Here is a 27,579-nt window from a genome sequence, read left to right on the forward strand (position 1 = left end):
GGCAGCGAGACGCGCTTGGAGGTGCGCTCAGCGCGGCTCCCATATGATTGCGCACTGGTGTGCGTCTGGGTCGTGACAGCGTGGCACGCGAATGTCTGTGCTGTATTGGATCAGTCTCCTTTCTTTAACAGGCAAAAGCTTTATAACCTCACTAATGCCTTGCATCGTCTATATTAGATATATAACAACGGGCGGGTGCGGTTCTGATCAAATGTTACATCGGGTGGATGGCGGGTGGTTGACGACTTTCTGATGCGGTTGCGGATGAAATAATTGCCTATCCGCGCATCTCTATTAGACACTAAGTGTTCATTTAGCTGCTGTGCGACAATTTTTTCGAGGATTTCCGAAATAAAGGGAAGGTGGGACACCGGTCGGTAGTTTACCATGAGGTCAGGATCGAGGTTAGGTCTTTTGAGCAGAGGATGAATAACCGCTTTCTTGAATGCTAGGAAAACAGTGCCAGAGGAAAGGGATAAGTTTATAATATTTAGCACTGATGGACCTAATAATACAAAAAGCTCCTTGATAAGTTTCCCAGGAAGTGGGTCAAGTAAACATGTTGTTTGTTTTATCCCACTTACACGCCGTAATAGTTCCTCTAATGTTATTTCATCCAAAAGAGAGAGACTATTTTGTATTGCAGTATCCGTCGTAGATACAGTTGTATCTGTGTATATATATTTTTATCAATGAAATACGTTAACGCCATGACGTATAAAGAGTCGTAGTGCAGCACACAATCATCACATGCACTTACCTGCACTTGTTCACAGAAAACAGAACAATGAAAAATTATTTTCTTGGTGCCCGTGCACGATCAATAAGTACTGTGCACTCGCTGTTTACATGACATATGTAAGAGCGTAACGCAAGCTTTCCAACACCAGTGGAGGTCATGTTGTCATTGTTGTATTGACGTAGCACCTTGTTAGTTTGCTTATACATAGGGTGGCACGTATGGATCCTCGTGTAAGAGCACACTGAAACAAGAAAGCCAGTGGACGGCTCGGGAGAGAGAACATTTTCTCACCAGATGTCTTCAATAAAAGCTTCAAGGCTCTTTTGTGTGAGACTAAAAATAATCCTGCTTTAAGTGGGCCGGGGCTTAGGCCAGTGCCAGTTCTTATTACTGTATATATATATATAGCGTACCATTCCATTAGGCCTCAGAACAACATGAAGTACACCTACCAATATGAGAATATCTAAAACTGCCTGAGAAAACCTGCTAAAGCTGCCTACCTGAAGACATGAACCAACATTTCATTGCTGTGTGTATAAATGTGTGTGTGTTAAAGGCACATGCTAACCATTATGTTAGATCCACTATGGACTGGACTCTCACTATTATGTTAGATCCACTATGGACTGGACTCTCACTATTATGTTAGATCCACTATGGACTGGACTCTCACCAGTATGTTAGATCCACTATGGACTGGACTCTCACACTATTATGTTAGATCCACTATGGACTGGAATCTCACACTATTATGTTAGATCCACTATGGACTGGACTCTCACACTATTATGTTAGATCCACTATGGACTGGACTCTCACACTATTATGTTAGATCTGCTATGGACTGGACTCTCACACTATTATGTTATATCCACTATGGACTGGACTTTCACACTATTATGAAAGATCCACTATGGACTGGACTCTCACACTATTATGTTAGATCCACTATGGACTGGACTCTCACACTATTATGCTAGATCCACTATGGACTGGACTCTCACACTATTATGTTAGATCCACTATGGACTGGACTCTCACACTATTATGTTAGATCCACTATGGACTGGACTCTCACTATTATGTTAGATCCACTATGGACTGGACTCTCACTATTATGTTAGATCCACTATGGACTGGACTCTCACCAGTATGTTAGATCCACTATGGACTGGACTCTCACACTATTATGTTAGATCCACTATGGACTGGAATCTCACACTATTATGTTAGATCCACTATGGACTGGACTCTCACACTATTATGTTAGATCCACTATGGACTGGACTCTCACACTATTATGTTAGATCTGCTATGGACTGGACTCTCACACTATTATGTTATATCCACTATGGACTGGACTTTCACACTATTATGAAAGATCCACTATGGACTGGACTCTCACACTATTATGTTAGATCCACTATGGACTGGACTCTCACACTATTATGCTAGATCCACTATGGACTGGACTCTCACACTATTATGTTAGATCCACTATGGACTGGACTCTCACACTATTATGTTAGATCCACTATGGACTGGACTCTCACACTATTATGTTAGATCCACTATGAACTGGACTCTCACTATTATGTTAGATCCACTATGGACTGGACTATCACTATTATGTTTGATCCACTATGGACTGGACGCTCACACTATTAACTAGATCTACTCGACGTCCATTGCACCAGTCGCCAAGTTTTCTCATTGTAATCCCATTGGGTTGAGTTTTTCCTTGCCCTGATGTGGGATCTGAACCGAGGATGTCGTTGTGGCTTGTGCAGCCCTTTGAGACACTTGTGATTTAGGGCTATATAAGTAAACATTGATTGATATTTTCCCCACCTGCTCCCAGTGTTACACTGGTTTTAATGCAAGTTAGATCATGGGTTTCACTACGTAAAGCGCTATATAAATATAATTCACACTTCACTTCCACAGCTTCTCTTTACTTGAAAAGAATCCAAGACCTTGTATGATTATATTGCAAACAGTAAACTAGATGTCCTTCGTGTTCGGTAGCTTTCAGAGGTTGCTTTGCTCAAAACTCACTCTCTTGATGATCACAGCTCTTATGTAATGAATTATTCTCATTAAATGTACTCCTGCTGTTACGGCAAAATGCTACACGTCTTTACATTATGCAACAACTCCCATCTTCGCGTTCATATCTGCTTATTGGTCTATTAGGAGAGAGAGAGGCGATGGAAGTGCTTGAGGAGCCCTATGTGAAATGATCAATTATGCATTTATTATGGAACACTGTAAAGAGTTGTAGGAACATTTGTGGAAAGCCATGAAATGCATTCATTAGATTAAAAGATGCATACATTCACTAACTAGATTAATAACATACACTATATTGCCAAAAGTATTTGGCCATCCATTTAAATGATGAGAATGAGGTGTGACACTTGGCCTGGCGGCCCACCGCCGAGTCCTCCCTCCGCCCTCCCTTGACTTTGGACTTACTCTGGTTTTTTTAGGGGGTTGGGGGTTCTTCCTTGGGACGTCTGGTATCCGTCCCTTAAGGGGGGGGCTTATGTCATGATCCGTCACCAGGGTCATGGCATGATTGATGTTTGGTAATTTTCCTGTTTTAGTCTGTTTCCTGGGTGCACCCTTTTTCCCTGTTTACTGTCGGTTTCCATGGGCACTGATTCTCCTCACCTGTCTTTGTTTAGCAATTAGTGTTCCCACCAGGTGTTTTGGTTAACCACTCCCCTTTATAGTTTTCTGTCAGCCAGCATTAGTTGCCGGGTCCATGTTTGCTATACGCAACAATTACCTTCTCCTGGTTTTTTTTCCTCACTCTTGTGATTTTTCTACATACTAGCATTCCTCGTTTTTCACCCTTGGTGACATTTTTTTTTTTTAGCTCCACGCTTGTTAGCGTCCTCAGTTTTGTATTTTTGATCCTGCCTTAAAATAAAGAAAACCTTAAATCCTAACTACAGCTTATTTTCTGTGTTGGAGGTAGCACTACCAGTGCGCATACTTGGGGGGGGGGCGTGGTTAAGAGGGGAGGAGTATATTTACAGCTAGAATTCACCAAGTCAAGTATTTCATATATATATATATATATATATATATATATATATATATATATATATATATATATATATATATATATATAAGATATACTTGACTTTCAGTGAATTCTAGCTATATATATATATATATATATATATATATATATATATATATATATATATATACACACACACACACACACACACACACACACACAGGTAAAAGCCAGTAAATTAGAATATTTTGAAAAACTTGATTTATTTCAGTAATTGCATTCAAAAGGTGTAACTTGTACATTATATTTATTCATTGCACACAGACTGATGCATTCAAATGTTTATTTCATTTAATTTTGATGATTTGAAGTGGCAACAAATGAAAATCCAAAATTCCGTGTGTCACAAAATTAGAATATTGTGTAAGGGTTAAATTTTGAAGACACCTGGTGCCACAAACTAATCAGCTGATTAACTCAAAACACCTGCAAAGGGCTTTAAATGGTCTCTCAGTCCAGTTCTGAAGCCTACACAAACATGGGGAAGACTTCAGATTTGACAGCTGTCCAAAAGGCAACCATCGACACATTGCACAAGGAGGGAAAGACACAAAAGGTTATTGCTGAAGAGGCTGGCTGTTCTCAGAGCTCTGTGTCCAAACACATTAATGGAGAGGCAAAGGGAAGGAAAAACTGTGGTCAGAAAAAGTGTACAAGCGATAGGGATCACCGCGCCCTGGTCAAGATTGTGAAAAAAAACCCATTCAAAAATGTGGGGGAGATTCAGAAGGAGTGGACAGCTGCTGGAGTCAGTGCTTCAAGATCCACCACCAAGAGACGCTTGAAAGACATGGGTTTCAACTGCCGCATACCTCGTGTCAAGCCACTGTTGACCAAGAAACAGCGCGAAAAGCGTCTCACCTGGGCTAAGGAAAAAAAGAGCTGGACTGCTGCTGAGTGGTCCAAAGTCATGTTTTCTGACGAAAGCAAATTTTGCATTTCCTTTGGAAATCGAGGTCCCAGAGTCTGGAGGAAGACAGGAGAGGCACAGGATCCACGTTGCCTGAAGTCTAGTGTAAAGTTTCCACCATCAGTGATGGTTTGGGGTGCCATGTCATCTGCTGGTGTCGGTCCACTCTGTTTCCTGAGATCCAGGGTCAACGCAGCCGTCTACCAGCAAGTTTTAGAGCACTTCATGCTTCCTGCTGCTGACCTGCTCTATGGAGATGGAGATTTCAAGTTCCAACAGGACTTGGCGCCTGCACACAGCGCAAAATCTACCCGTGCCTGGTTTACGGATCATGGTATTTCTGTTCTAAATTGGCCCGCCAACTCCCCTGACCTTAGCCCCATAGAAAATCTGTGGGGTATTGTGAAAAGGAAGATGCAGAATGCCAGACCCAAAAACGCAGAAGAGTTGAAGGCCACTATCAGAGCAACCTGGGCTCTCATAACACCTGAGCAGTGCCAGAAACTCATCGACTCCATGCCACGCCGCATTAACGCAGTAATTGAGGCAAAAGGAGCTCCAACCAAGTATTGAGTATTGTACATGCTCATATTTTTCATTTTCATACTTTTCAGTTGGCCAACATTTCTAAAAATCCCTTTTTTGTATTAGCCTTAAGTAATATTCTAATTTTGTGACACACGGAATTTTGGATTTTCATTTGTTGCCACTTCAAATCGTCAAAATTAAATGAAATAAACATTTGAATGCATCAGTCTGTGTGCAATGAATAAATATAATGTACAAGTTACACCTTTTGAATGCAATTACTGAAATAAATCAAGTTTTTCAAAATATTCTAATTTACTGGCTTTTACCTGTATATATGCAAAGCTTTGCAAATATATTACAAAATACCTATTCTGTCTCTGGTGGTTTTTCAACTCAGCTTTAAGTGTCGTAAAGAGCTTGGGAGCGACTTGTGACTTGAATTCCCTGGGAGGAACAACTGGTCCAAAACGCAACAATATGCACCTTATTGCTTTTTTATCCTGCACTACCATGAGCTTACCGTATTTTCCGCACTATTAGCCGCACCTAAAAACCACAAATTTACTCAAAAGCTGACAGTGCGGCTTATAACCCGGTGCGCTTTATATATGGATTAATATTAAGATTCATTTTCATAAAGTTTCGGTCTCGCAACTACGGTAAACAGCCGTCATCTTTTTTCCCCGTAGAAGAGGAAGTGCTTCTTCTTCTACGCAAGCAACCGCCAAGGTAAGCACCCGCCCCCATAGAACAAGAAGCGCTTCTTCTTCTACTGTAAGCAACCACCCGCCCGCGTAGAAGAAGAAGAGCGCGGATATTACGTTTCATTTCCTTTGTGTGTTTACATCTGTAAAGACCACAAAATGGCTCCTACTAAGCGACAGGTTTCCGGTTCATGAAAAGACGCAATCTCTCCATCCGCACACGGACTACTATTTCACAGCAACTGCCTAAAGACTTTCAAGAAAAGCTGGCTACTTTCCGTGCATATTGTAAAAACAAGATAGCTGAAAAAAAGATCCGGCCAGAGAACATTATCAACATGGACGAGGTTCCACTGACTTTTGATATTCCTGTGAACCGCACTGTGGATACAACGGGAGCACGTACGGTGAATATTCGCACCACAGGGAATGAGAAGTCATCCTTCACTGTGGTTCTAGCTTGCCATGCTAATGGCCAGAAACTTCCACCCATGGTGATATTCAAAAGGAAGACCTTGCCAAAAGAGACCTTTCCAGCCGGCGTCATCATAAAAGCTAACTCGAAGGGATGGATGGATGAAGAAAAGATGAGCGAGTGGTTAAGGGAAGTTTACGCGAAGAGGCCGGGTGGCTTTTTTCACGCAGCTCCGTCCATGTTGATATACGACTCCATGCGCGCCCACATCACGCTGGTTTTTAATATATTATTAAAGTTTGACTGACCTATCTGACTGTTTTTTTGACATTCCTTTAGCGCAGTTAGATGCGGCTTATAACCCAGGGCGGCTTATGGTGCGGAAAATACGGTATGTAACGGAATGTCGTTCTTATCTGTACTGTAAAGTTCACATTTGAATGACAATAAAAAGGAAGTCTAAGTCTAAGTCCGAGTCTCCTTTTGGTGTACCTAATGTTGCAACAAGTCAGTTAAATGTATTTGGCGACACAAAATATACGACCTAATGCCGCCAAAAAGAGCTTGTGTGTCTGTCTGGCTTCAGTGCTGTGCAAAGTTATTTTTAGCCTTCGCAGCTTCTGGCTGGCAATAGAAAAAAAAATAGGCAAAGTGTCTATTCGTTGCAGCTGTCTGTGAGGGGGGATGTGGCACTGATTATTCCTAGTAACAAGACCAAGGTGATGGCTGAGTTAATTATGCAGGGGGATAGAGATCCCATCTTTAGCCATTTGCTGATGGGTGAAAGCAGTGGGAAAAAGGGGGAAAAAATAAAATATTTCTTACATAATGGCATTGACATTGCGGTCCAAACGAGGAGAGGTGCAGCCCAGGATCTCCCCCGGTGACAGAGGTCGACACTGCGGGACCACCACGTCATAGTCCGTCTTGAGGGCGGCACTCACAGCCTGCAGCACGGGGACAAAAAGGGGACTGGAATTAAAACACAGACTGCATTTGGCGCAACCTCACAGCAATTTGCTAGAATAATTTATAAATTAGAGCATGACATCGTTCGCTGTCCTCACCTGCAAAGGGTGCATGATTACGTTGTCATGACGACGTGAGACCATCCTTTAACATATTCATCATTTTCACATTTCCTCACACACGGTAGTGGTCTTCAATCAATCAATCAATCAAAGTTGACTTATATAGCCCTAAATCACAAGTGTCTCAAAGGGCTGCACAAGCCACAACAACATCCTGGGCTCAGATCCCACATCAGGGCAAGGAAAAACTCAACCCAATGGGATGACAATGAGAAACCTTGGAGGGGACCGCAGATGTGGGCACCCCCCTGGGCGACCAATGGACGTTGAGTGGATCCAGTTAAAAGTGTGAGAGTCCAGTCCATAGTGGATCTAACATAATAGTGTGAGAGTCCAGTCCATAGTGGATCTAACATAATAGTGTGAGAGTCCAGTCCATAGTGGATCTAACATAATAGTGAGAGTCCAGTCCATAGTGGATCTAACATAATAGTGAGAGTCCAGTCCATAGTGGATCTAACATAATAGTGTGAGAGTCCAGTCCATAGTGGATCTAACATAATAGTGTGAGAGTCCAGTCCATAGTGGATCTAACATAATAGTGTGAGAGTCCAGTCCATAGTGGATCTAACATAATAGTGAGAGTCCAGTCCATAGTGGATCTAACATAATAATGAGAGTCCAGTCCATAGTGGATCTAACATAATAGTGAGAGTCCAGTCCATAGTGGATCTAACATAATAGTGAGAGAGTCCAGTCCATAGTGGATCTAACATAATAATGAGAGTCCAGTCCATAGTGGATCTAACATAATATTGTGAGAGTCCAGTCCATAGTGGATCTAACATAATAGTGAGAGTCCAGTCCATAGTGGATCTAACATAATAGTGAGAGTCCAGTCCATAGTGGGGCCAGCAGGAGATCATCTTGAGTGGAGACAGGTCAGCAGCACAGAGATGTCCCCAACTGATGCACAGATGAGTGGTCCACCCTGGGTCCCGACTTTGGGCAGAGCAGAAAAGAGACGGCAGATCAACTGGTCTAAAAGGGGGGTCTATTTAAAGGCTAGAGTATACAAATGAGTTTTAAAAATGGACTTAAATGCTTCTACTGTTTGCATAGCATCTCTAACTGTTACCGGGAGGGCATTCCATAGTACTGGAGCCCCAATAGAAAACGCTCTATAGCCTGCAGACTTTTTTTGGGCTCTGGGAATCACTAATAAGCCGGAGTTCTTCAAAGGCAGATTTCTTCCCGGGACATATGGTACAATACAATCAGCAAGATAGACCCTTTAGTATTTTATACCTAAGTAGTAAAACACATCTTAATAATGTGTTAAGTGCGCAGAAATATGGGGAAATAACTACAAATGTGCGCTACATTCGCTAACCGTGTTACAAAAAAGATCAGTTAGAATAATACATCATGTTGGATATAGAGAACATTCAAACACTTTATTTATTAAGTCAGAAATATTAAAAATCGGTGATTTGGTAAAATTGCAAAAATGTAAAATGATGTACAAAGCAAACTATAACCTGCTACCAAAGAATGTACAACAATTCTTCTCAACTAAAGAGGAGAAATATAACCTTAGAGGAAAAAATAATTTAAAACATTTATATGCACGTACAACACTTAGAACTTTTAGCATATCAGTATGTGGAATTAAATGATGGAATGGATTAAGTAAAGAAGTTAAAAATTGTACTGATATGATCCAGTTTAAGAGCTTGTTCAAAATAATAGTGCTTACAGAGTACAAAGAAGAAGAATTATGAGAAATACTTTCAACCTTATTGAAAATAAGATATTCTTCATCTCAGTATGTTAATAATGACTGAATTAATTAATTAATTACATATTACAAAACTGTTGTATACTAATTCATAGATGTCATTTTATTATATAAAAAGGTCAGTAAATGATTCTATATATTTGTAAACGCTTTGAAGTGGGGAAGGGGTAGGATTAAATAAGCTTTGCTTCTTCCTACTCCTTTTCGGGCATGATGTAAAATGAAATGATATGAAAATTGTGTGATGTATTATGATGTAAGTGTGTTCATGTTCCAAATAAACTAAAGAAAGACAGAAAGAAGGAAGAAAGTGCAGGTGAGCCAGTATAGGTATATATATATATATATATATATATATATATATATATATATATATATATATATATATATATATAGTAGAGATGCGCGGATAGGCAATTATTTCATCCGCAACCGCATCAGAAAGTCGTCAACCATCCGCAATCCACCCGATCTAACATTTGATCAGAACTGCATCCGCCCGCCATCCGCCCGCACCCGCCCGTTGTTATATATCTAATATAGACGATGCAAGGCATTAGTGAGGTTATAAAGCTTTTGCCTGTTAAAGAAAGGAGACTGATCCAATGCAGCACAGACATTCGCGTGCCACGCTGTCACGACCCAGACGCACACCAGTGCGCAATCATATGGGAGCCGGGCTGAGCGCACCTCCAAGCGCGTCTCACTGCCGGCGACGGCCGAGTATATGGGCCCGACGCTCCAGCGTCATCCATTTTCAGGGCTAGTTGATTCGGCAGGTGGGTTGTTACACACTCCTTAGCGGGTTCCAACTTCCATGGCCACCGTCCTAGCTGCTGTCTATATCAACCAGGGTGAGCCCCACCCCTTTCGTGAGCGCACTGCGGGCGGAGTGACCCCTGTTACGCGCCCCCGGCAACAGGGGTGGCGGGCAGGTAAGCTGCGCGGGCGGAGCGCGCGGAGTGACCCCTGTTACGAGCCCCCGGCCACGGGGGTGGCGGGCAGGTAAGCTGCTTACCTGCTGCGCGTGACGCCGGCCGCGGCGAAGGCGGACAAGGCGGGGTGTCGGTGCGGTGGGCGCGGTGGTGACCCTGGACGTGCGTCGGGCCCTTCTCGCGGATCGCCTCAGCTACGGCTCCCGGTGGGGCCCTCTCGGGGGAAGGGGCCTCGGTCCCGGACCCCGGCGAGGCGTCGGGGGCCTTTTCCGCTCCGTAAAAGTGTCCATCTCTTTTTCTTTTTTTTCTTCTGTTGTGGCATATGCTGCAGGTGCCTGCTCGTTTTTCGTATGTGGGTAACAACATTTAACTATGTATATATATTTCCCAATTGGTTTAACTGCCACCCGCCTGAATCTATTTAAAATCAAATTTTTTTTTATTTCAACCGCCCGACCCGACCCGCGGATAAAATCTAATTTTTTTAAATTTCATCCGCCCGATCCGCGGATAATCCGCGGTTGTGCCCGCAAACCACGCATCTCTAATATATAGGTATTAGAGATGCGCGGTTTGCGGGCACAACCGCGGAGTCCGCGGATTATCCGCGGATCGGGCGGATGAAATTTAAAAAAATTAGATTTTATCCGCGGGTCGGGTCGGGCGGTTGAAATAAAAAAAAATTTGATTTTAAATAGATTCAGGCGGGTGGCAGTTAAACCAATTGGGAAATATATATACATAGTTAAATGTTGTTACCCACATACGAAAAACGAGCAGGCACCTGCAGCATATGCCACAACAGAAGGAAAAAAATGCACACTTTTACAGAGCGGAGAAGGGACGCCTCGCCGGGGTCCGGGACCGAGGCCCCTTCCCCCGAGAGGGCCCCACCGGGAGCCGTAGCTGAGGCGATCCGCGAGAAGGGCCTGACGCACGTCCAGGGTCACCACCGCGCCCACCGCACCGACACCCCGCCTCGTCCGCCTTCGCCGCGGCCGGCGTCACGCGCAGCAGGTAAGCAGCTTACCTGCCCGCCACCCACGTGGCAGGGGGCTCGTAACAGGGGTCGCTCCGCCCGCGCAGCTTACCTGCCCGCCACCCCTGTTGCCGGGGGCGCGTAACAGGGGTCACTCTGCGCGCAGTGCGCTCACGAAAGGGGTGGGGCTCACCCTGGTTGATATAGACAGCAGGACGGTGGCCATGGAAGTCGGAACCCGCTAAGGAGTGTGTAACAACCCACCTGCCGAATCAACTAGCCCTGAAAATGGATGGCGCTGGAGCGTCGGGCCCATACCCGGCCGTCGCCGGCAGCGAGACGCGCTTGGAGGTGCGCTCAGCGCGGCTCCCATATGATTGCGCACTGGTGTGCGTCTGGGTCGTGACAGCGTGGCACGCGAATGTCTGTGCTGCATTGGATCAGTCTCCTTTCTTTAACAGGCAAAAGCTTTATAACCTCACTAATGCCTTGCATCGTCTATATTAGATATATAACAACGGGCGGGTGCGGTGTTGGTTAAATGTTAATTCGGGTGGATGGCGGATGGTTGACGACTTTCTGATGCGGTTGCGGATGAAATAATTGCCTATCCGCGCATCTCTAATAGGTATATATGTATATAGGTATATATATATATAGCCAGTCTTGTATGATTGTTCATTGAAGCCATTGATTGGCTGTTGGTGCACATATTTGTTCATGTTCAGACCCCGCCTCCTTTTCCGTCTATGGCCTATAATAGCAAACACACACAAACAAGATAAGGAGTCATTGTGAAGCAGAGCATGTATGCAAATTATACCAGGAAATAAATGTAGGGATGAATATAGGACAGTGACGCAGAGCTGTAGAAAAAGGTCAAAAAGGATTACGCTGGAGATGTGATCCCAAAGTCATCCTCGGCCGGTCGTTAAAGACTCCGTTTCTCGGTCACAGGACTGCCGATGCCATTTGACGCGTGGATCGGTCATGAAATAAATCGCTTCCCGACGCTTCGACTGTACATGAATTGAGGCAAAGTGAGAAGATGAGAGTGCTGAGACCAAATTAGCTACAGTGCGAGGAGGATGACGGATGGAATGGACGATTAAAAGTTAATTTAAGACAGTCAACAGGGAATAGCAGTGAACTCCAAGCTTCTACCGCCCATGCTGTGAGACCTCAGCAAGCCTACACGCTGCGAGGCACCAGTCAGTGGAGGCCAATCTTCTTACAGTGCAAGCTTATGATGAATAAGATCCACATGGCTGCAGCACGGCTTTAAAGGAAAATTGCTCTTTTTTTATTTTACCCATCATCCATAATCCTTATGTGAGACAAGAACACAAGTCTTTGCATTTTTCCCGCATTCTTGATAGAGGAAAAGTAAACAATGTCTAACAATCACAGATAATAGAGATTCATCTGTGTCGCCTTTAAAACCTCTAACAACGCTCCATGTACAGTATACAGGTAAAAGCCAGTAAATTAGAATATTTTGAAAAACTTGATTTATTTCAGTAATTGCATTCAAAAGGTGTAACTTGTACATTATATTTATTCATTGCACACAGACTGATGCATTCAAATGTTTATTTCATTTAATTTTGATGATTTGAAGTGGCAACAAATGAAAATCCAAAATTCCGTGTGTCACAAAATTAGAATATTACTTAAGGCTAATACAAAAAAGGGATTTTTAGAAATGTTGGCCAACTGAAAAGTATGAAAATGAAAAATATGAGCATGTACAATACTCAATACTTGGTTGGAGCTCCTTTTGCCTCAATTACTGCGTTAATGCGGCGTGGCATGGAGTCGATGAGTTTCTGGCACTGCTCAGGTGTTATGAGAGCCCAGGTTGCTCTGATAGTGGCCTTCAACTCTTCTGCGTTTTTGGGTCTGGCATTCTGCATCTTCCTTTTCACAATACCCCACAGATTTTCTATGGGGCTAAGGTCAGGGGAGTTGGCGGGCCAATTTAGAACAGAAATACCATGGTCCGTAAACCAGGCACGGGTAGATTTTGCGCTGTGTGCAGGCGCCAAGTCCTGTTGGAACTTGAAATCTCCATCTCCATAGAGCAGGTCAGCAGCAGGAAGCATGAAGTGCTCTAAAACTTGCTGGTAGACGGCTGCGTTGACCCTGGATCTCAGGAAACAGAGTGGACCGACACCAGCTGGACTGCTGCTGAGTGGTCCAAAGTCATGTTTTCTGACGAAAGCAAATTTTGCATTTCCTTTGGAAATCGAGGTCCCAGAGTCTGGAGGAAGACAGGAGAGGCACAGGATCCACGTTGCCTGAAGTCTAGTGTAAAGTTTCCACCATCAGTGATGGTTTGGGGTGCCATGTCATCTGCTGGTGTCGGTCCACTCTGTTTCCTGAGATCCAGGGTCAACGCAGCCGTCTACCAGCAAGTTTTAGAGCACTTCATGCTTCCTGCTGCTGACCTGCTCTATGGAGATGGAGATTTCAAGTTCCAACAGGACTTGGCGCCTGCACACAGCGCAAAATCTACCCGTGCCTGGTTTACGGACCATGGTATTTCTCTTCTAAATTGGCCCGCCAACTCCCCTGACCTTAGCCCCGTAGAAAATCTGTGGGGTATTGTGAAAAGGAAGATGCAGAATGCCAGACCCAAAAACGCAGAAGAGTTGAAGGCCACTATCAGAGCAACCTGGGCTCTCATAACACCTGAGCAGTGCCAGAAACTCATCGACTCCATGCCACGCCGCATTAACGCAGTAATTGAGGCAAAAGGAGCTCCAACCAAGTATTGAGTATTGTACATGCTCATATTTTTCATTTTCATACTTTTCAGTTGGCCAACATTTCTAAAAATCCCTTTTTTGTATTAGCCTTAAGTAATATTCTAATTTTGTGACACACGGAATTTTGGATTTTCATTTGTTGCCACTTCAAATCATCAAAATTAAATGAAATAAACATTTGAATGCATCAGTCTGTGTGCAATGAATAAATATAATGTACAAGTTACACCTTTTGAATGCAATTACTGAAATAAATCAAGTTTTTCAAAATATTCTAATTTACTGGCTTTTACCTGTATATAGTGCATGCTGTGTCCTGTATATGACCAAGGTACAGCCATATTGTTATGGTTGGAGCTAACAACAAGGAACTACTTTTTTTGACAGTGCCTCAGGTCACTACCAAGAGTTAATGGGAGCGACCACAGCTGCTGCTACACTCGTCTTTGAGTTTGGAAATGTTCATGCTTGGTTATTAATCATACATCACAAGTAGAGATGTCCGATAATGGCTTTTTTGCCGATATCCCGATATTGTCCAACTCTTAATTACTGATTCCGATATTAACCACAATATATACAGTGGTTAGGGTTAGGGTTAACACTCAAAAAAGGAATAAAAAAAAGGCTAGCACAAGGGCGGAAGTACAAAACTTGGCTATAAAAACAAAAACTCGCACAAAGGCAGAACTATGGACAAAAAAACCCCAAAAGACACTAACTGTGGCATTAATCAACAAAAACTTACTTGCGATGACGTGAACAGGGCAGCATGGACTATGAACATGAAAGAGAGTGTCAGGAGTGTGTAAGTCAGGAGTGATGTCGCCAGGCTGACTGCCTGGCAACTACAGGCTTAAATAGTGATGACATGATTAGTGAAAACAGGTGCGTGACTCAAAATGTGAAAACGTGAGACAGGTGCGTGACATGACGATGTGAACCAGGTGAAACTAATGGTTACTATGGTGACAAAGGGAGTGAAGACAAGAACTAAAAAGTGTCCAAAAACCAAGCAAAACATAACTAAACAAAACATGATCACAGACATGACAATTTGGCTGTCATCTGTTTTAATTATGAGACACAATTGTGTCAAAGTCATGATTTTTTTTTTCATGCTTGAAATAAGAAATGATTACTTTAAAAACGTAGTTTTATACTTGTGAGTGTTGATGACACAGCTTTGCAACACTTGATATTCTAGTTTCAAGCATGTTTTATTCAATATAGGTCATCACATCTCAGCAACAAGCTGTAATATCTTACTGAGATCATTTAGGACCAAAACTAGAGATGTCCGATGATGGCTTTTTTGCCGATATCCCGATATTGTCCAACTCTTAATTACCGATTCCGATATTAACCACAATATATACAGTGGTGGAATGAACACATTATTATGTCTAATTTTGTTGTGATGCCCCGCTGGATGCATTAAACAATGTAACAAGGTTTTCCAAAATAAATCAAGTTATGTAAAAAAATGCCAACATGGCACTGCCATATTTATTATTGAAGTCACAAAGTGCATTTTTTTTTTTTTAACATGCCTCAAAACAGCAGCTTGGGATTTGGGACATGCTCTCCTTGAGAGAGCATGAGGAGGCTGAGGTGGGCGGGGTTGAGGGTAACTAATAATGTGCCACACTGTGAACCCACACCAAACAAGAATGACAAACACATTTCGGGAGAACATCTGCACAGTACCACAACATAAACACAACAGGACAAATACCCAGAATCCCATGCAGCCCTAACTCTTCCAGAATACATTATACACCCCCGCACCCAAACCCCGCCCACCTCAACCGACGCACAGAGGGGGGGGTTGATGTGTGAGGGAGCAGGGTTAGGGTGGGGGCGGGGTTTGGTGGTAGCAGGGGTGTATAATGTAGCCCGGAAGAGTCAGGGCTGCATGGGATTCTGGGTATTTGTTCTGTTGTGTTTATGTTGTGTTACGGTGCGGATGTTCTCCCGCAATGCGTTTGTCATTCTTGTTTGGTGTGGGTTCACACTGTGGCGCATATTTGTAACAGTGTTAAAGTTGTTTATACGGCCACCCTCAGTGTGACCTGTATGGCTGTTGACCAAGTATGATTTGCATTCACTTGTGTGTGTGAGAAGCCGTAGATATTATGTGATTGGGCCGGCACGCAAAGGCAGTGCCTTTAAGGTTTATTGGTGCTCACAAAAAGTTTCAGCGGCAACAAGCTTAAGCTCACATGAACTCAACGTCAAATTTGAGGAAGCACATGGCGGTAAGTAACGTTAGTAGATATTTTGGCCGTCACTGTAGGCTGATGTTAGCTTCCCTGCTATGAATCACTGTCAAATGTACATCGTGTGGGGATGTTTATTAACGCACTGCAGCCTCATAAAGAGACACACACACACACACACACACACACACACACACACACACACACACACACACACACACACACACACACACACACACACACACACACATGCATAGAAACACCAATCAGTGTGTTCCCAGATGCAGCCCACACCTATCAGTTTATGGTTTGCGTAAAGGCTAACTTGTTATTTCCCTTTGTAATCTCTGCCTACTGAGCCTATGGTGCTGTTAAGTTATTGTGGCTCAATTTACCTTAATTTTTTTTCATTTTAATGTATTATTATTTAATATATATTATTGTTTTAGTTGCTTAAGAGATATTCCTGGCTCTGAATTTGCTCATTGCTATTTTTATGTTTTTGTGCATTATTTGTTGTCGTCATCATTAAACGAACAGGTTACTCATCAGTTACTCAGTACTTGAGTAGTTTTTTCACAACATATTTTTTACTTTTACTCAAGTAAATATTTGGGTGACTACTCCTTACTTTTACTTGAGTAATAAATCTCTAAAGTAACAGTACTCTTACTTGAGTACAATTTCTGGCTACTCTACCCACCTCTGGGAGTCGAGTTACGTTAGCACTATAAGTAGTAAAATCAGCTGTTCATCAGGAGGGTTTCTCCTTTGTGATGAGGAAATGGTGGTTAACGTTTTGGAGGGTTGTGTGTGTTGACATTTATGCTTGCTGTTACGTTGTGCTGTTTGGTTAAAAAATAGATTGTTGAGCCATTACTGTTGGAATAATTGTTTGTAAGTTATCGCAAAAGAAACGTTGTATTACATTATGTTCCTGATAAGAAGACGAAGGCTGTCTTTCGAGGCCTAACAAGAGGAAGAAGGCTCGTGAAACTCCACTGTGATTTCAACACGGACAGATGGCAGGATCTGCTCAACTTCCAGAGGAACTCTCTTTGAAGTCAATGCTATTTACGACCCGCTGCCCTCTTGAAGTCGCCGTGGTCAGGAGACGGGAGGGGTTATCCATTGTCCTCCAACACCTGCCCCAGCTGGATCCAGGAAGAGCCCAAGCCCGAGACATCCTCTTCTTGGTCTTCAATGTGACCGAAAACAATGACTTGTTTTACATACTTCCCATTCCTGCTGAGACATGTGTTGGTGCGTGAACGTTGAACATCTAAATAAAAGAGGAGACGAAAACCTTCTTCGTCAGAGCGTGCTAAGACACTGTAAGAGGTTACAGGTCGACGCTGTCTCTCCTCAATTGAGTCCAAATTGAATTCTGTCTCTGTTTGATTCCTTGCCTTTTGTCTTGTTTAATAGATGTCCTCAGTGTTTGAACGTGACAATTACCATTCTAGGATTATGGAACAATGGGGAAGGAAGCAGAGTTCAAGTTGTTTGCCACTGCTTACTGTACATAAAGAGCTATGAGCTGAGCAGCCTTTGGAGTTCACTCCAACCTTGAAATCCAAATTAACTTCAGACTTCTCAAACCCACACTTGATCTGGACTTGAGGGCAGAGACTGCAATTCTCCTCCGCAATTGTCCTTGGATGTGCAAAAACTGTGTCTAACAATGCACCGGAGACACAAATACTTAAAGGTATTAATGATGATACAGAAAAATGATGATTATGTGCCGAGGCTAACCTGACTCCTACTTATGAATAAAAAGTGCCCTTATTTTAGCAACATGACTTTAATTCCTTCAAGGTGTTTTTGTGATAAGTAGTTCACGAGTACCAGTGCATGAAGTAGGCATAGGTGGTATTAAACAATTATTGATTACTTTATTGCTAAGCTTGGAAAATGTGAGGTGTTACGAATACTTTCTGGATGCACTGTATGCCTCATGTTATGTAATAAGTTTGAATAAATGTTGGGCTAATGCATTTGACCATCAACCAGCCAATAGGTAAATAATCTAGGCTCGACAGATAGGCTTCCTACTTGGACTAAATTACCTTATTTTGCCAACTTTGAGAGTTTTCAGCTTCAGGACTGACTGTCACTCATCCAAATGTGGCTAACTATAAAGAGTACCACAATATAGGAGACCATGATTAAAAACAAATAAAATAATGTAGTAATTATGGTTTCCAAATGGCTGCCCTTTCTAATGAGTTCAATTTTCTTACTAAAGAAATTCATAAAGTCATCTGCCGAGTGGGTGGAGATACTGAGAGGAGTCCCTTGTTGGGTTAGCGATGATACTGAACAAATATTTAGGATCGTTTTTGTTGAGGCGGATGAGATTTGAGTAGTATTTAGCTTTAGCTAAGGTAAGCATGCATTTATAAATTATTAAACTATCACTCCATGCTTGATGGAAAACCTCAAGTTTAGTCGCGGGCCACATGATAATTTATGAGCTCTAGTTTGTTCTGTAAACCATGGGGTACATCTTTTAGGGGCTCTTTTCAGCTTTAGCGATACTATACTATCAATGGTTTGGCGCAGGGCATCGTTAAAGTTGTTAGTGAGGTTATCAATAGAGCCCACATAATTTGGGAATGGTGCCCTTACCGAAGGCAGTAGGTCAGCAAGTGTCATCGTTGTGGCAGCATTAATGTTGCGGCTGCTATAGCAGTTATTATTATTATAAGCTTGTTGACAATGAGTCAGAACTTCGAATTTTACAAGGTAATGATCGGACATTACTTTAGTATATGGCAGTACCATAACTTTGGAGGTGGTGACGCCCCTGACAAGCACTAGATCTATCGTATTACCGTTGCGATGCGTGGGTTCATTTATTATTTGTGTAAGACCACAGCTATCAATTATAGTCTGGAGCGCCACGCACTGAGGGTCTGATGGGGTATTCATATGGATATTGAAGTCCATCCATCCATCCATCCATCCATCTTCCTCTGCTTATCCGAGGTCGGGTCGCGGGGGCAGCAGCTTAAGCAGGGAAGCCCAGACTTCCCTCTCCCCAGCCACTTCGTCCAGCTCCTCCCGGGGGATCCCGAGGCGTTCCCAGGCCAGCCGGGAGAGATAGTCTTCCCAGCGTGTCCTGGGTCTTCCCCGTGGCCTCCTACCGGTCGGACGTGCCCGAAACACCTTCCTAGGGAGGCGTTCGGGTGGCATCCTGACCAGATGCCCGAACCACCTCATCTGGCTCCTCTCCATGTGGAGGAGCAGCGGCTTTACTTTGAGCTCCCCCCGAATGACAGAGCTTCTCACCCTATCTCTAAGGGAGAGCCCTGCCACTCGGCGGAGAAAACTCTTTTCGGCCGCTTGTACCCGTGATCTTGTCCTTTCGGTCATGACCCAAAGCTCATGACCATAGGTGAGGATGGGAACGTAGATCGACCGGTAAATCGAGAGCTTTGCCTTCCGGCTCAGCTCCTTCTTCACCACAACGGATCGATACAGCGTCCGCATTACTGAAGACGCCGCACCGATCCGCCTGTCGATCTCACGATCCACTCTTCCCTCACTCGTGAACAAGACTCCGAGGTACTTGAACTCCTCCACTTGGGGCAAGATCTCCTCCCCAACCCGGAGATGGCACTCCACCCTTTTCCGGGAGAGAACCATGGACTCGGACTTGGAGGTGCTGATTCCCATCCCAGTCGCTTCACACTCGGCTGCGAACCGATCCAGTGAGAGCTGAAGATCTTGGCCGGAGGAAGCCATCAGGACCACATCATCTGCAAATAGCAGTGACCTAATCCTGCAGCCACCAAACCAGATCCCCTCAACGCCCTGACTGCGCCTAGAAATTCTGTCCATAAAGGTTATGAACAGAATCGGTGACAAAGGGCAGCCTTGGCGGAGTCCAACCCTCACTGGAAACGTGTCCGACTTACTGCCGGCAATGCGTACCAAGCTCTGACACTGATTATACAGGGAGCGAACTGCCACAATAAGACAGTCCGCTACCCCATACTCTCTGAGCACTCCCCACAGGACTTCCCGAGGGACACGGTCGAATGCCTTCTCCAAGTCCACAAAGCACATGTAGACTGGTTGGGCAAACTCCCATGCACCCTCAAGGACCCTGCCGAGAGTATAGAGCTGGTCCACAGTTCCACGACCAGGACGAAAACCACACTGTTCCTCCTGAATCCGAGGTTCGACTATCCGGCGTAGCCTCCTCTCCAGTACACCTGAATAGACCTTACCGGGAAGGCTGAGATATTGAAGTCCCCCATTATAATTATATTGTCGGCGTGCGTCACTAGATCAGCAACGAACTCTACAAATTCACTGATAAAGTCCGAATAGGGCCCTGGGGGGCGGTAGATAACAGCCAGGTAGAGAGGCAGCGGTGTGACAGACCTCATAGTAAGCACCTCAAACGATTTATATTTATTACTTAGGTTGGGGATAAGGTTAAGGTTTTCATTCTATATTAGTGCGACAGCACCTTTTAGCTCTTATTTACAAAATTGTGTACACTACTGAATTGGGGTCTTATGGCCGCTTATGTGGACACTTACACTGCCATCTAGTGGTGTCAGAAGAGTATAACATACAATGGAATATGGGGGAAAAAAAAGTGTAAAAATAAGAATTAGCATGTCACTAAACATGAAGTACACGTTTGTGTACTTATGGACTAAGTACATCATATCAAAAGATGATTCTTAGTTTTTATTCTAATTAGGGTCCAATAAGCCCAAATAGTAAAGAGAAATACAAAAAGCATGTAAACAAACAGCTTGGGCCTTAAGAGGTACAAGTTAAGTTAAAATTTAAGGTGAAGTGAAGTGAATTACATTTATATAGCGCTTTTTCTCAAATGACTCAAAGCGCTTTACATCGTGAAACCCAATATCTAAGTTACATTTAAACCAGTGTGGGTGGCACTGGGAGCAGGTGGGTAAAGTGTCTTGCCCAAGGACACAATGGCAGTGACTAGGATGGCGGAAACGGGGATCGAACCTGCAACCCTCAAGTTGCTGGCACGGCCGCTCTACCAACCGAGCTATACCGCCCCATACCAACCAGTACCAATGATTGACACACACACACTAGGTGTGGCAACATTTGTCCTCTGCATTTGACCCATCCCATTGTTCACCCCCTGGGAGGTGAGGGGAGCAGTGAGCAGCAGCGATTGGCCACGCCCGGGAATAATTTTTTGGTGATTTAACCCCCAATTCCAACCCTTGATGCTGAGTGCCAAGCAGGGAGGTAATGGCTCCCATTTTTATAGTCTTTGGTATGACTCGGCCGGGGTTTGAACTCACAACTAGAGATGGCCGATAATGGCTTTTTTGCCGATATCCCGATATTGTCCAACTCTTAATTACCGATTCCGATATCAAGCGATACCGATATATACAGTGGTGGAATGAACACATTATTATGCCTAATTTTGTTGTGATGCCCCGCTGGATGCATTAAACAATGTAACAAGGTTTTCCAAAATAAATCAACTCAAGTTATGGAAAAAAATGGCACTGCCATATTTATTATTGAAGTCACAAAGTGCATTATTTTTTTTTAACACGCCTCAAAACAGCAGCTTGGAATTTGGGACATGCTCTCCCTGAGAGAGCATGCGGAGGTTGAGGTGGGCGGGGTTGCAGGGGGGTGTATATTGTAGCGTCCCGGAAGAGTTAGTGCTGCAAGGGCTTCTGGGTATTTGTTCTGTTGTGTTTATGTTGTGGATGTTCTCCCGAAATGTGTTTGTCATTCTTGTTTGGTGTGGGTTCACAGTGTGGCGCATATTTGTAACAGTGTTAAAGTTGTTTATACGGCCACCCTCAGTGTGACCTGCATGGCTATTGACCAAGTATGGCTTGCATTCACTTGTGTGTGTGAAAAGCCGTAGATATTATGTGACTGGGCCGGCACGCAAAGGCAGTGCCTTTAAGGTTTATTGGCGCTCTGTACTTCTCCCTACGGCCGTGTACACGGCGGCCTTTTAAAAAGTCATACATTTTACTTTTTGAAACTGATACCGATAATTTCCGATATTACATTTTAAAGCATTTATCGGCCGATAATATCAGCACTCCGATATTATCGGACATCCCTACTCACAACCTACCCACCTCAGGGCGGATACTCTAACCCAGGGGTGCTCATTACGTCGATCGCGAGCTACCGGTCGATCTCGGAGGGTGTGTCAGTCGATCACCAGCCAGGCATTAAAAAAATAGTCCTAAAAATGAGCGATCATAAATCTTCACTATGACGTCACTTTCGTCACTTGATTGACATTCACGGCACCCGAGGGTCTTCTGAGATGACGCTGGCTACTGCCAGCTCATTAAAATGACCGACAGGAAGGCGAGAAACACTTTATTTCAACAGACTCTGGCGCCGTACCTGTCGTCAAAACTCCAAAGACTGACTGCACAGTTGCACAATAAAAGCTCTGCTTCATCCTGCCTGCGCTAACAAAATAAGAGTCTCAGAAAGCTGGCGTGCACAAGCTAGCAAGCTACGGAGTTTGCCGACAATGTATTTCTTGTAAAGTTTATACAAAGGAGTACGGAAGCTGGACAAATAAGATGCCAAAAACCAACCACTTTCATGTGGTATTGGACAGAAAGGAGGACTTTTTTTCTCCTCCATTCGAAAATGTGGACCTTATCAGCACCACTGTCTGATTCCTATCAATGCAAGTCATCACCATCAGGTAATACACCAACTTATATTCTTGTCTTCATGAAAGAAAGGAATCTATATGTGTTAAACATGCATGTATTATCTTTAAACACCTTTAAGTTGTTAACAATATTAACTATATGTGTTAAACATGCTTGTTTTATCTTTAACCACCTTTAAGTTGTTAACAATATTAACTATTTGTGTTAAACATGCTTGTATTATTTTTAACCACCTTTAACTCGTTAACAATATTAACTATATGTGTTAAACATGCTTGCATTATCTTTAAACACCTTTAAGTTGTTAACAATATTAACTATATGTGTTAAACATGCTTGTTTTATCTTTAACCACCTTTAAGTTGTTAACAATATTAACTATTTGTTTTAAACATGCTTGTATTATTTTTAACCACCTTTAACTCGTTAACAATATTAACTACCGTATTTTCCGCACTATTAGCCACACCTAAAAACCACAAATTTACCCAAAAGCTGACAGTGCGGCTTTTAACCCGGTGCGCTTTATATATGGATTAATATTACCGGTAAGATTCATTTTCATAAAGTTTCGGTCTCGCAACTTCGGTTAACAGCCGCCATCTTTTTTCCCGGTAGAACAGGAAGCGCTTCTTCTTCTACGCAAGCAACCGCCAAGGTAAGCACCCGCCCCCATAGAACAGGAAGCGCTTCTTCTTCTACTGTAAGCAACCACCCGCCCGCGTAGAAGAAGAAAAAGCGCGCGGATACCGTACGTTTCATTTCCTTTATGTGTTTACATCTGTAAAGACCACAAAATGGCTCCTACTAAGCGACAGGTTTCCGGTTCATGAAAAGACGCAATCTCTCCATCCGCACACGGATTACTATTTCACAGCAACTGATATTCCTGTGAACCGCACTGTTGATACAACGGGAGCACGTACGGTGAATATTCGCACCACAGGGAATGAGAAGTCATCCTTCACTGTGGTTCTAGCTTTCCATGCTAATGGCCAGAAACTTCCACCCATGGTGATATTCAAAAGGAAGACCTTGCCAAAAGAGACCTTTCCAGCCGGCGTCATCATAAAAGCTAACTCGAAGGGATGGATGAAGAAAAGATGAGCGAGTGGTTAAGGTAAGTTTAAGTTTACGCGAAGAGGCCGGGTGGCTTTTTTCACGCAGCTCTGTCCATGTTGATATACGACTCCATGCGCGCCCACATCACGCTGGTTTTAATATATTATCAAAGTTTGACTGACCTATCTTTCTGTTTTTTTGACATTCCTTTAGCGCAGTTAGATGCGGCTTATAACACGGGGCGGCTTATAGGTGGACAAAGTTTTGAAATATGCCGTTCATTGAAGGCGCGGCTTATAACCCAGGGCGCCTTATGGTGCGGAAAATACGGTATATGTGTTAAACATGCTTGCATTATCTTTAAACACCTTTAAATTGTTAACAATATTAACTATTTGTGTTAAACATGCTTGTATTATTTTTAACCACCTTTAACTTGTTAACAATATTAACTATATGTGTTAAACATGCTTGCATTATCTTTAAACACCTTTAAGTTGTTAACAATATTAACTATATGTGTTAAACATGCTTGTTTTATCTTTAACCACCTTTAAGTTGTTAACAATATTAACTATTTGTGTTAAACATGCTTGTATTATTTTTAAACACCTTTAATGTATTAACAATATTAACTATATGTATTAAACATACTTGTATTATCTTTAAACAACTTTAACTTGTTAACAATATTAACTATATGTATTAAACATACTTGTATTATCATTAAACACCTTTAATGTATTAACAATATTAACTATATGTGTTAAACATGCTTGCATTATCATTAAACACCTTTAACTTATTAACAAAAACATATATTTCATAAATAAGTAAATATAAATTATATATATATATATATATGAATGAGGTAGATCCCCACGACTTGATCAATTGAAAAGTAGCTCGCCTGCAGAAAAAGTGTGAGCACCCCTGCTCTAACCACTAGGCCACTGAGTAGAAAGTAGTAGTAAAGAGCATGTAAGGTCAAAATAAATTGCATTATTAATCTAAGTGTGTTCAGGATTAATGCGATCATTTTTTGTGATTACCGTATTTTCCGCACCATAAGCCGCCCTGGGTTATAAGCCGCGCCTTCAATGAACGGCATATTTCAAAACTTTGTCCACCTATAAGCCGCCCCGTGTTATAAGCCGCATCTAACTGCGCTAAAGGAATGTCAAAAAAACAGTCAGATAGGTCAGTCAAACTTTAATAATATATTAAAAACCAGCGTGATGTGGGCGCGCATGGAGTCGTATATCAACATGGACGGAGCTGCGTGAAAAAAGCCACCCGGCCTCTTCGCGTAAACTTAAACTTACCTTAACCACTCGCTCATCTTTTCTTCATCCATCCCTTCGAGTTAGCTTTTATGATGACACCGGCTGGAAAGGTCTCTTTTGGCAAGGTCTTCCTTTTGAATATCACCATGGGTGGAAGTTTCTGGCCATTAGCATGGCAAGCTAGAACCACAGTGAAGGATGACTTCTCATTCCGTGTGGTGCGAATATTCACCGTACGTGCTCCCGTTGTATCCACAGTGCGGTTCACAGGAATATCAAAAGTCAGTGGAACCTCGTCCATGTTGATAATGTTCTCTGGCCGGATCTTTTTTTCAGCTGTCTTGTTTTTACAATATGCACGGAAAGTAGCCAGCTTTTCTTGAAAGTCTTTAGGCAGTTGCTGTGAAATAGTAGTCCGTGTGCGGATGGAGAGATTGCGTCTTTTCATGAACCGGAAACCTGTCGCTTAGTAGGAGCCATTTTGTGGTCTTTACAGATGTAAACACACAAAGGAAATGAAACGAAATATCCGCGCGCTTCTTCTTCTTCTACCGGGGCGGGTGGTTGCTTACAGTAGAAGAAGAAGCGCTTCCTGTTCTATGGGGGCGGGTGCTTACCTTGGCGGTTGCTTGCGTAGAAGAAGAAGCACTTCCTCTTCTACGGGGAAAAAAGATGGCGGCTGTTTACCGTAGTTGCGAGACCGAAACTTTATGAAAATGAATCTTAATATTAATCCATATATAAAGCGCACCGGGTTAAAAGCCGCACTGTCAGCTTTTGAGTAAATTTGTGGTTTTTAGGTGCGGCCAATAGTGCGGAAAATACGGTAATCACATGAGTTAACTTGTTCAATTTGACAGCCCTAGTAATAATCTCGATCATTTTATACAATTTAGGAAAAGTCTTTAACCGTCCATTTGCTCACTTTGGCATGAAGCCTCTTGTTTTGTTATGCGGGATCTGAACCGAGGATGTCGTTGTGGCTTGTGCAGCCCTTTGAGACACTCGTAATTTAGGGCTATATAAGTAAACATTGATTGATTGATTGATAAAAATGTTTCACTTTACAATAGTGGTTGTGACCCTTCACCTGTAGAGCAGCCACGAACTGAATGGTGCTGACCAGCGCCAGGGACTGTCCGGGGCTGAAGTTGAACTTGACCGTGTCCAGGAAGTGTGCATTGTCCATCTGGATGTCCACAAAGACGTAGAGCATCTTGATGCCGCCGGTGGAGTCTATGGGGACTGAGGAAATGAAGAGAACAGAAAGAGAGATGAATAACTTAGGAGGTTGTGTCAGGTGAGCCTATGGCACATACGCTACTGATGATGCCCTAAACTGCGTGTGGAGACCATGCAAAAGGATTCTATTATTTAGGTAAGGAGAGAGATAGTCGTGATTACTATTAATGTCGTTAATTTCACAGACCATTTGCAGCGCAGCCGTGCCTTGAGGAGCCATCTTACGCCGTATAAAGTCGGCTGGAGTCCAAGAGAATGTGAGGAAAGGGCATGAGTAAGAGAGCAGGATTATTCCCATTAGCAAAGATCAACATAATTATTATTGCTTTTGCACAACATGAAATGTGTAGGGTTGTTGTTACGACTGAGCAAAAGGCCTATATTAATATTACCTTGTGTGTTGCATATTTGATGGCCTACATTATTGTAACATGGGCGGGGATGAGAAACAAGCATGACAAAGGGAAGGGGAAGCGGACCAGAAAAAACTAAAAGGGGGCTTTGAGAAATGAGCCTGGACAAGGAACTGAAAGCAAGATCGGACAAAAGCAAGGATGAACAATAACAAGATCTGCACTGCAAAAAGTGAAATCTAAGTAAGATGAAATATGCGAAATAAGGGTGATATTTGCTTATTTTCTGTCTGATAAGATCATTCTTCTCACTAAGCAGTAGAGATGCGCGGATAGGCAATTATTTCATCCGCAACCGCATCAGAAAGTCGTCAACCATCCACCATCCACCCGATGTAACATTTGATCAGAACCGCACCCGCCCGTTGTTATATATCTAATATAGACGATGCAAGGCATTAGTGAGGTTATAAAGCTTTTGCCTGTTAAAGAAAGGAGACTGATCCAATGCAGCACAGACATTTGCGTGCCACGCTGTCACGACCCAGACGCACACCAGTGCGCAATCATATGGGAGCCGCGCAGAGCGCACCTCCAAGCGCGTCTCGCTGCCGGCGACGGCCGGGTATGGGCCTCCCCGTGCATGAGATTAAACTGCCGGGGCAAAGCCAATCTTGGCATGTGTTTGGACGTGTGCAGCTCTGTAAGGAACAACAACATGTTAAAGTCACTTACTAATCCAATGTGTGTTTTATCTGATGTGTGTTGGGAGAAAGAGAGGATGTGTTTGTCTGAGACTTCGTCCTAGAGATGCG

General features: G+C 43.1%; 1 protein-coding gene across 1 annotated transcript in view; it reads right to left on the reverse strand.

Moving 5' to 3' along the window:
• Positions 1–27,579, reverse strand: part of dph1 (diphthamide biosynthesis 1) — a 260,590-nt gene that overhangs the window by 80,081 nt on the left and 152,930 nt on the right. Inside the window, exons 6-7 of the mRNA XM_061973227.1 lie at positions 26,260–26,414; positions 7,225–7,346 (exon numbers count right to left, since the gene is read on the reverse strand). Coding sequence (XP_061829211.1) covers positions 7,225–7,346; positions 26,260–26,414 — 277 coding nt within the window. The remainder of the gene's footprint in view (positions 1–7,224; positions 7,347–26,259; positions 26,415–27,579) is intronic.

This window comes from Nerophis lumbriciformis, linkage group LG17 (assembly GCF_033978685.3).
Source record: "Nerophis lumbriciformis linkage group LG17, RoL_Nlum_v2.1, whole genome shotgun sequence".
Lineage (NCBI taxonomy): Eukaryota > Metazoa > Chordata > Actinopteri > Syngnathiformes > Syngnathidae > Nerophis > Nerophis lumbriciformis.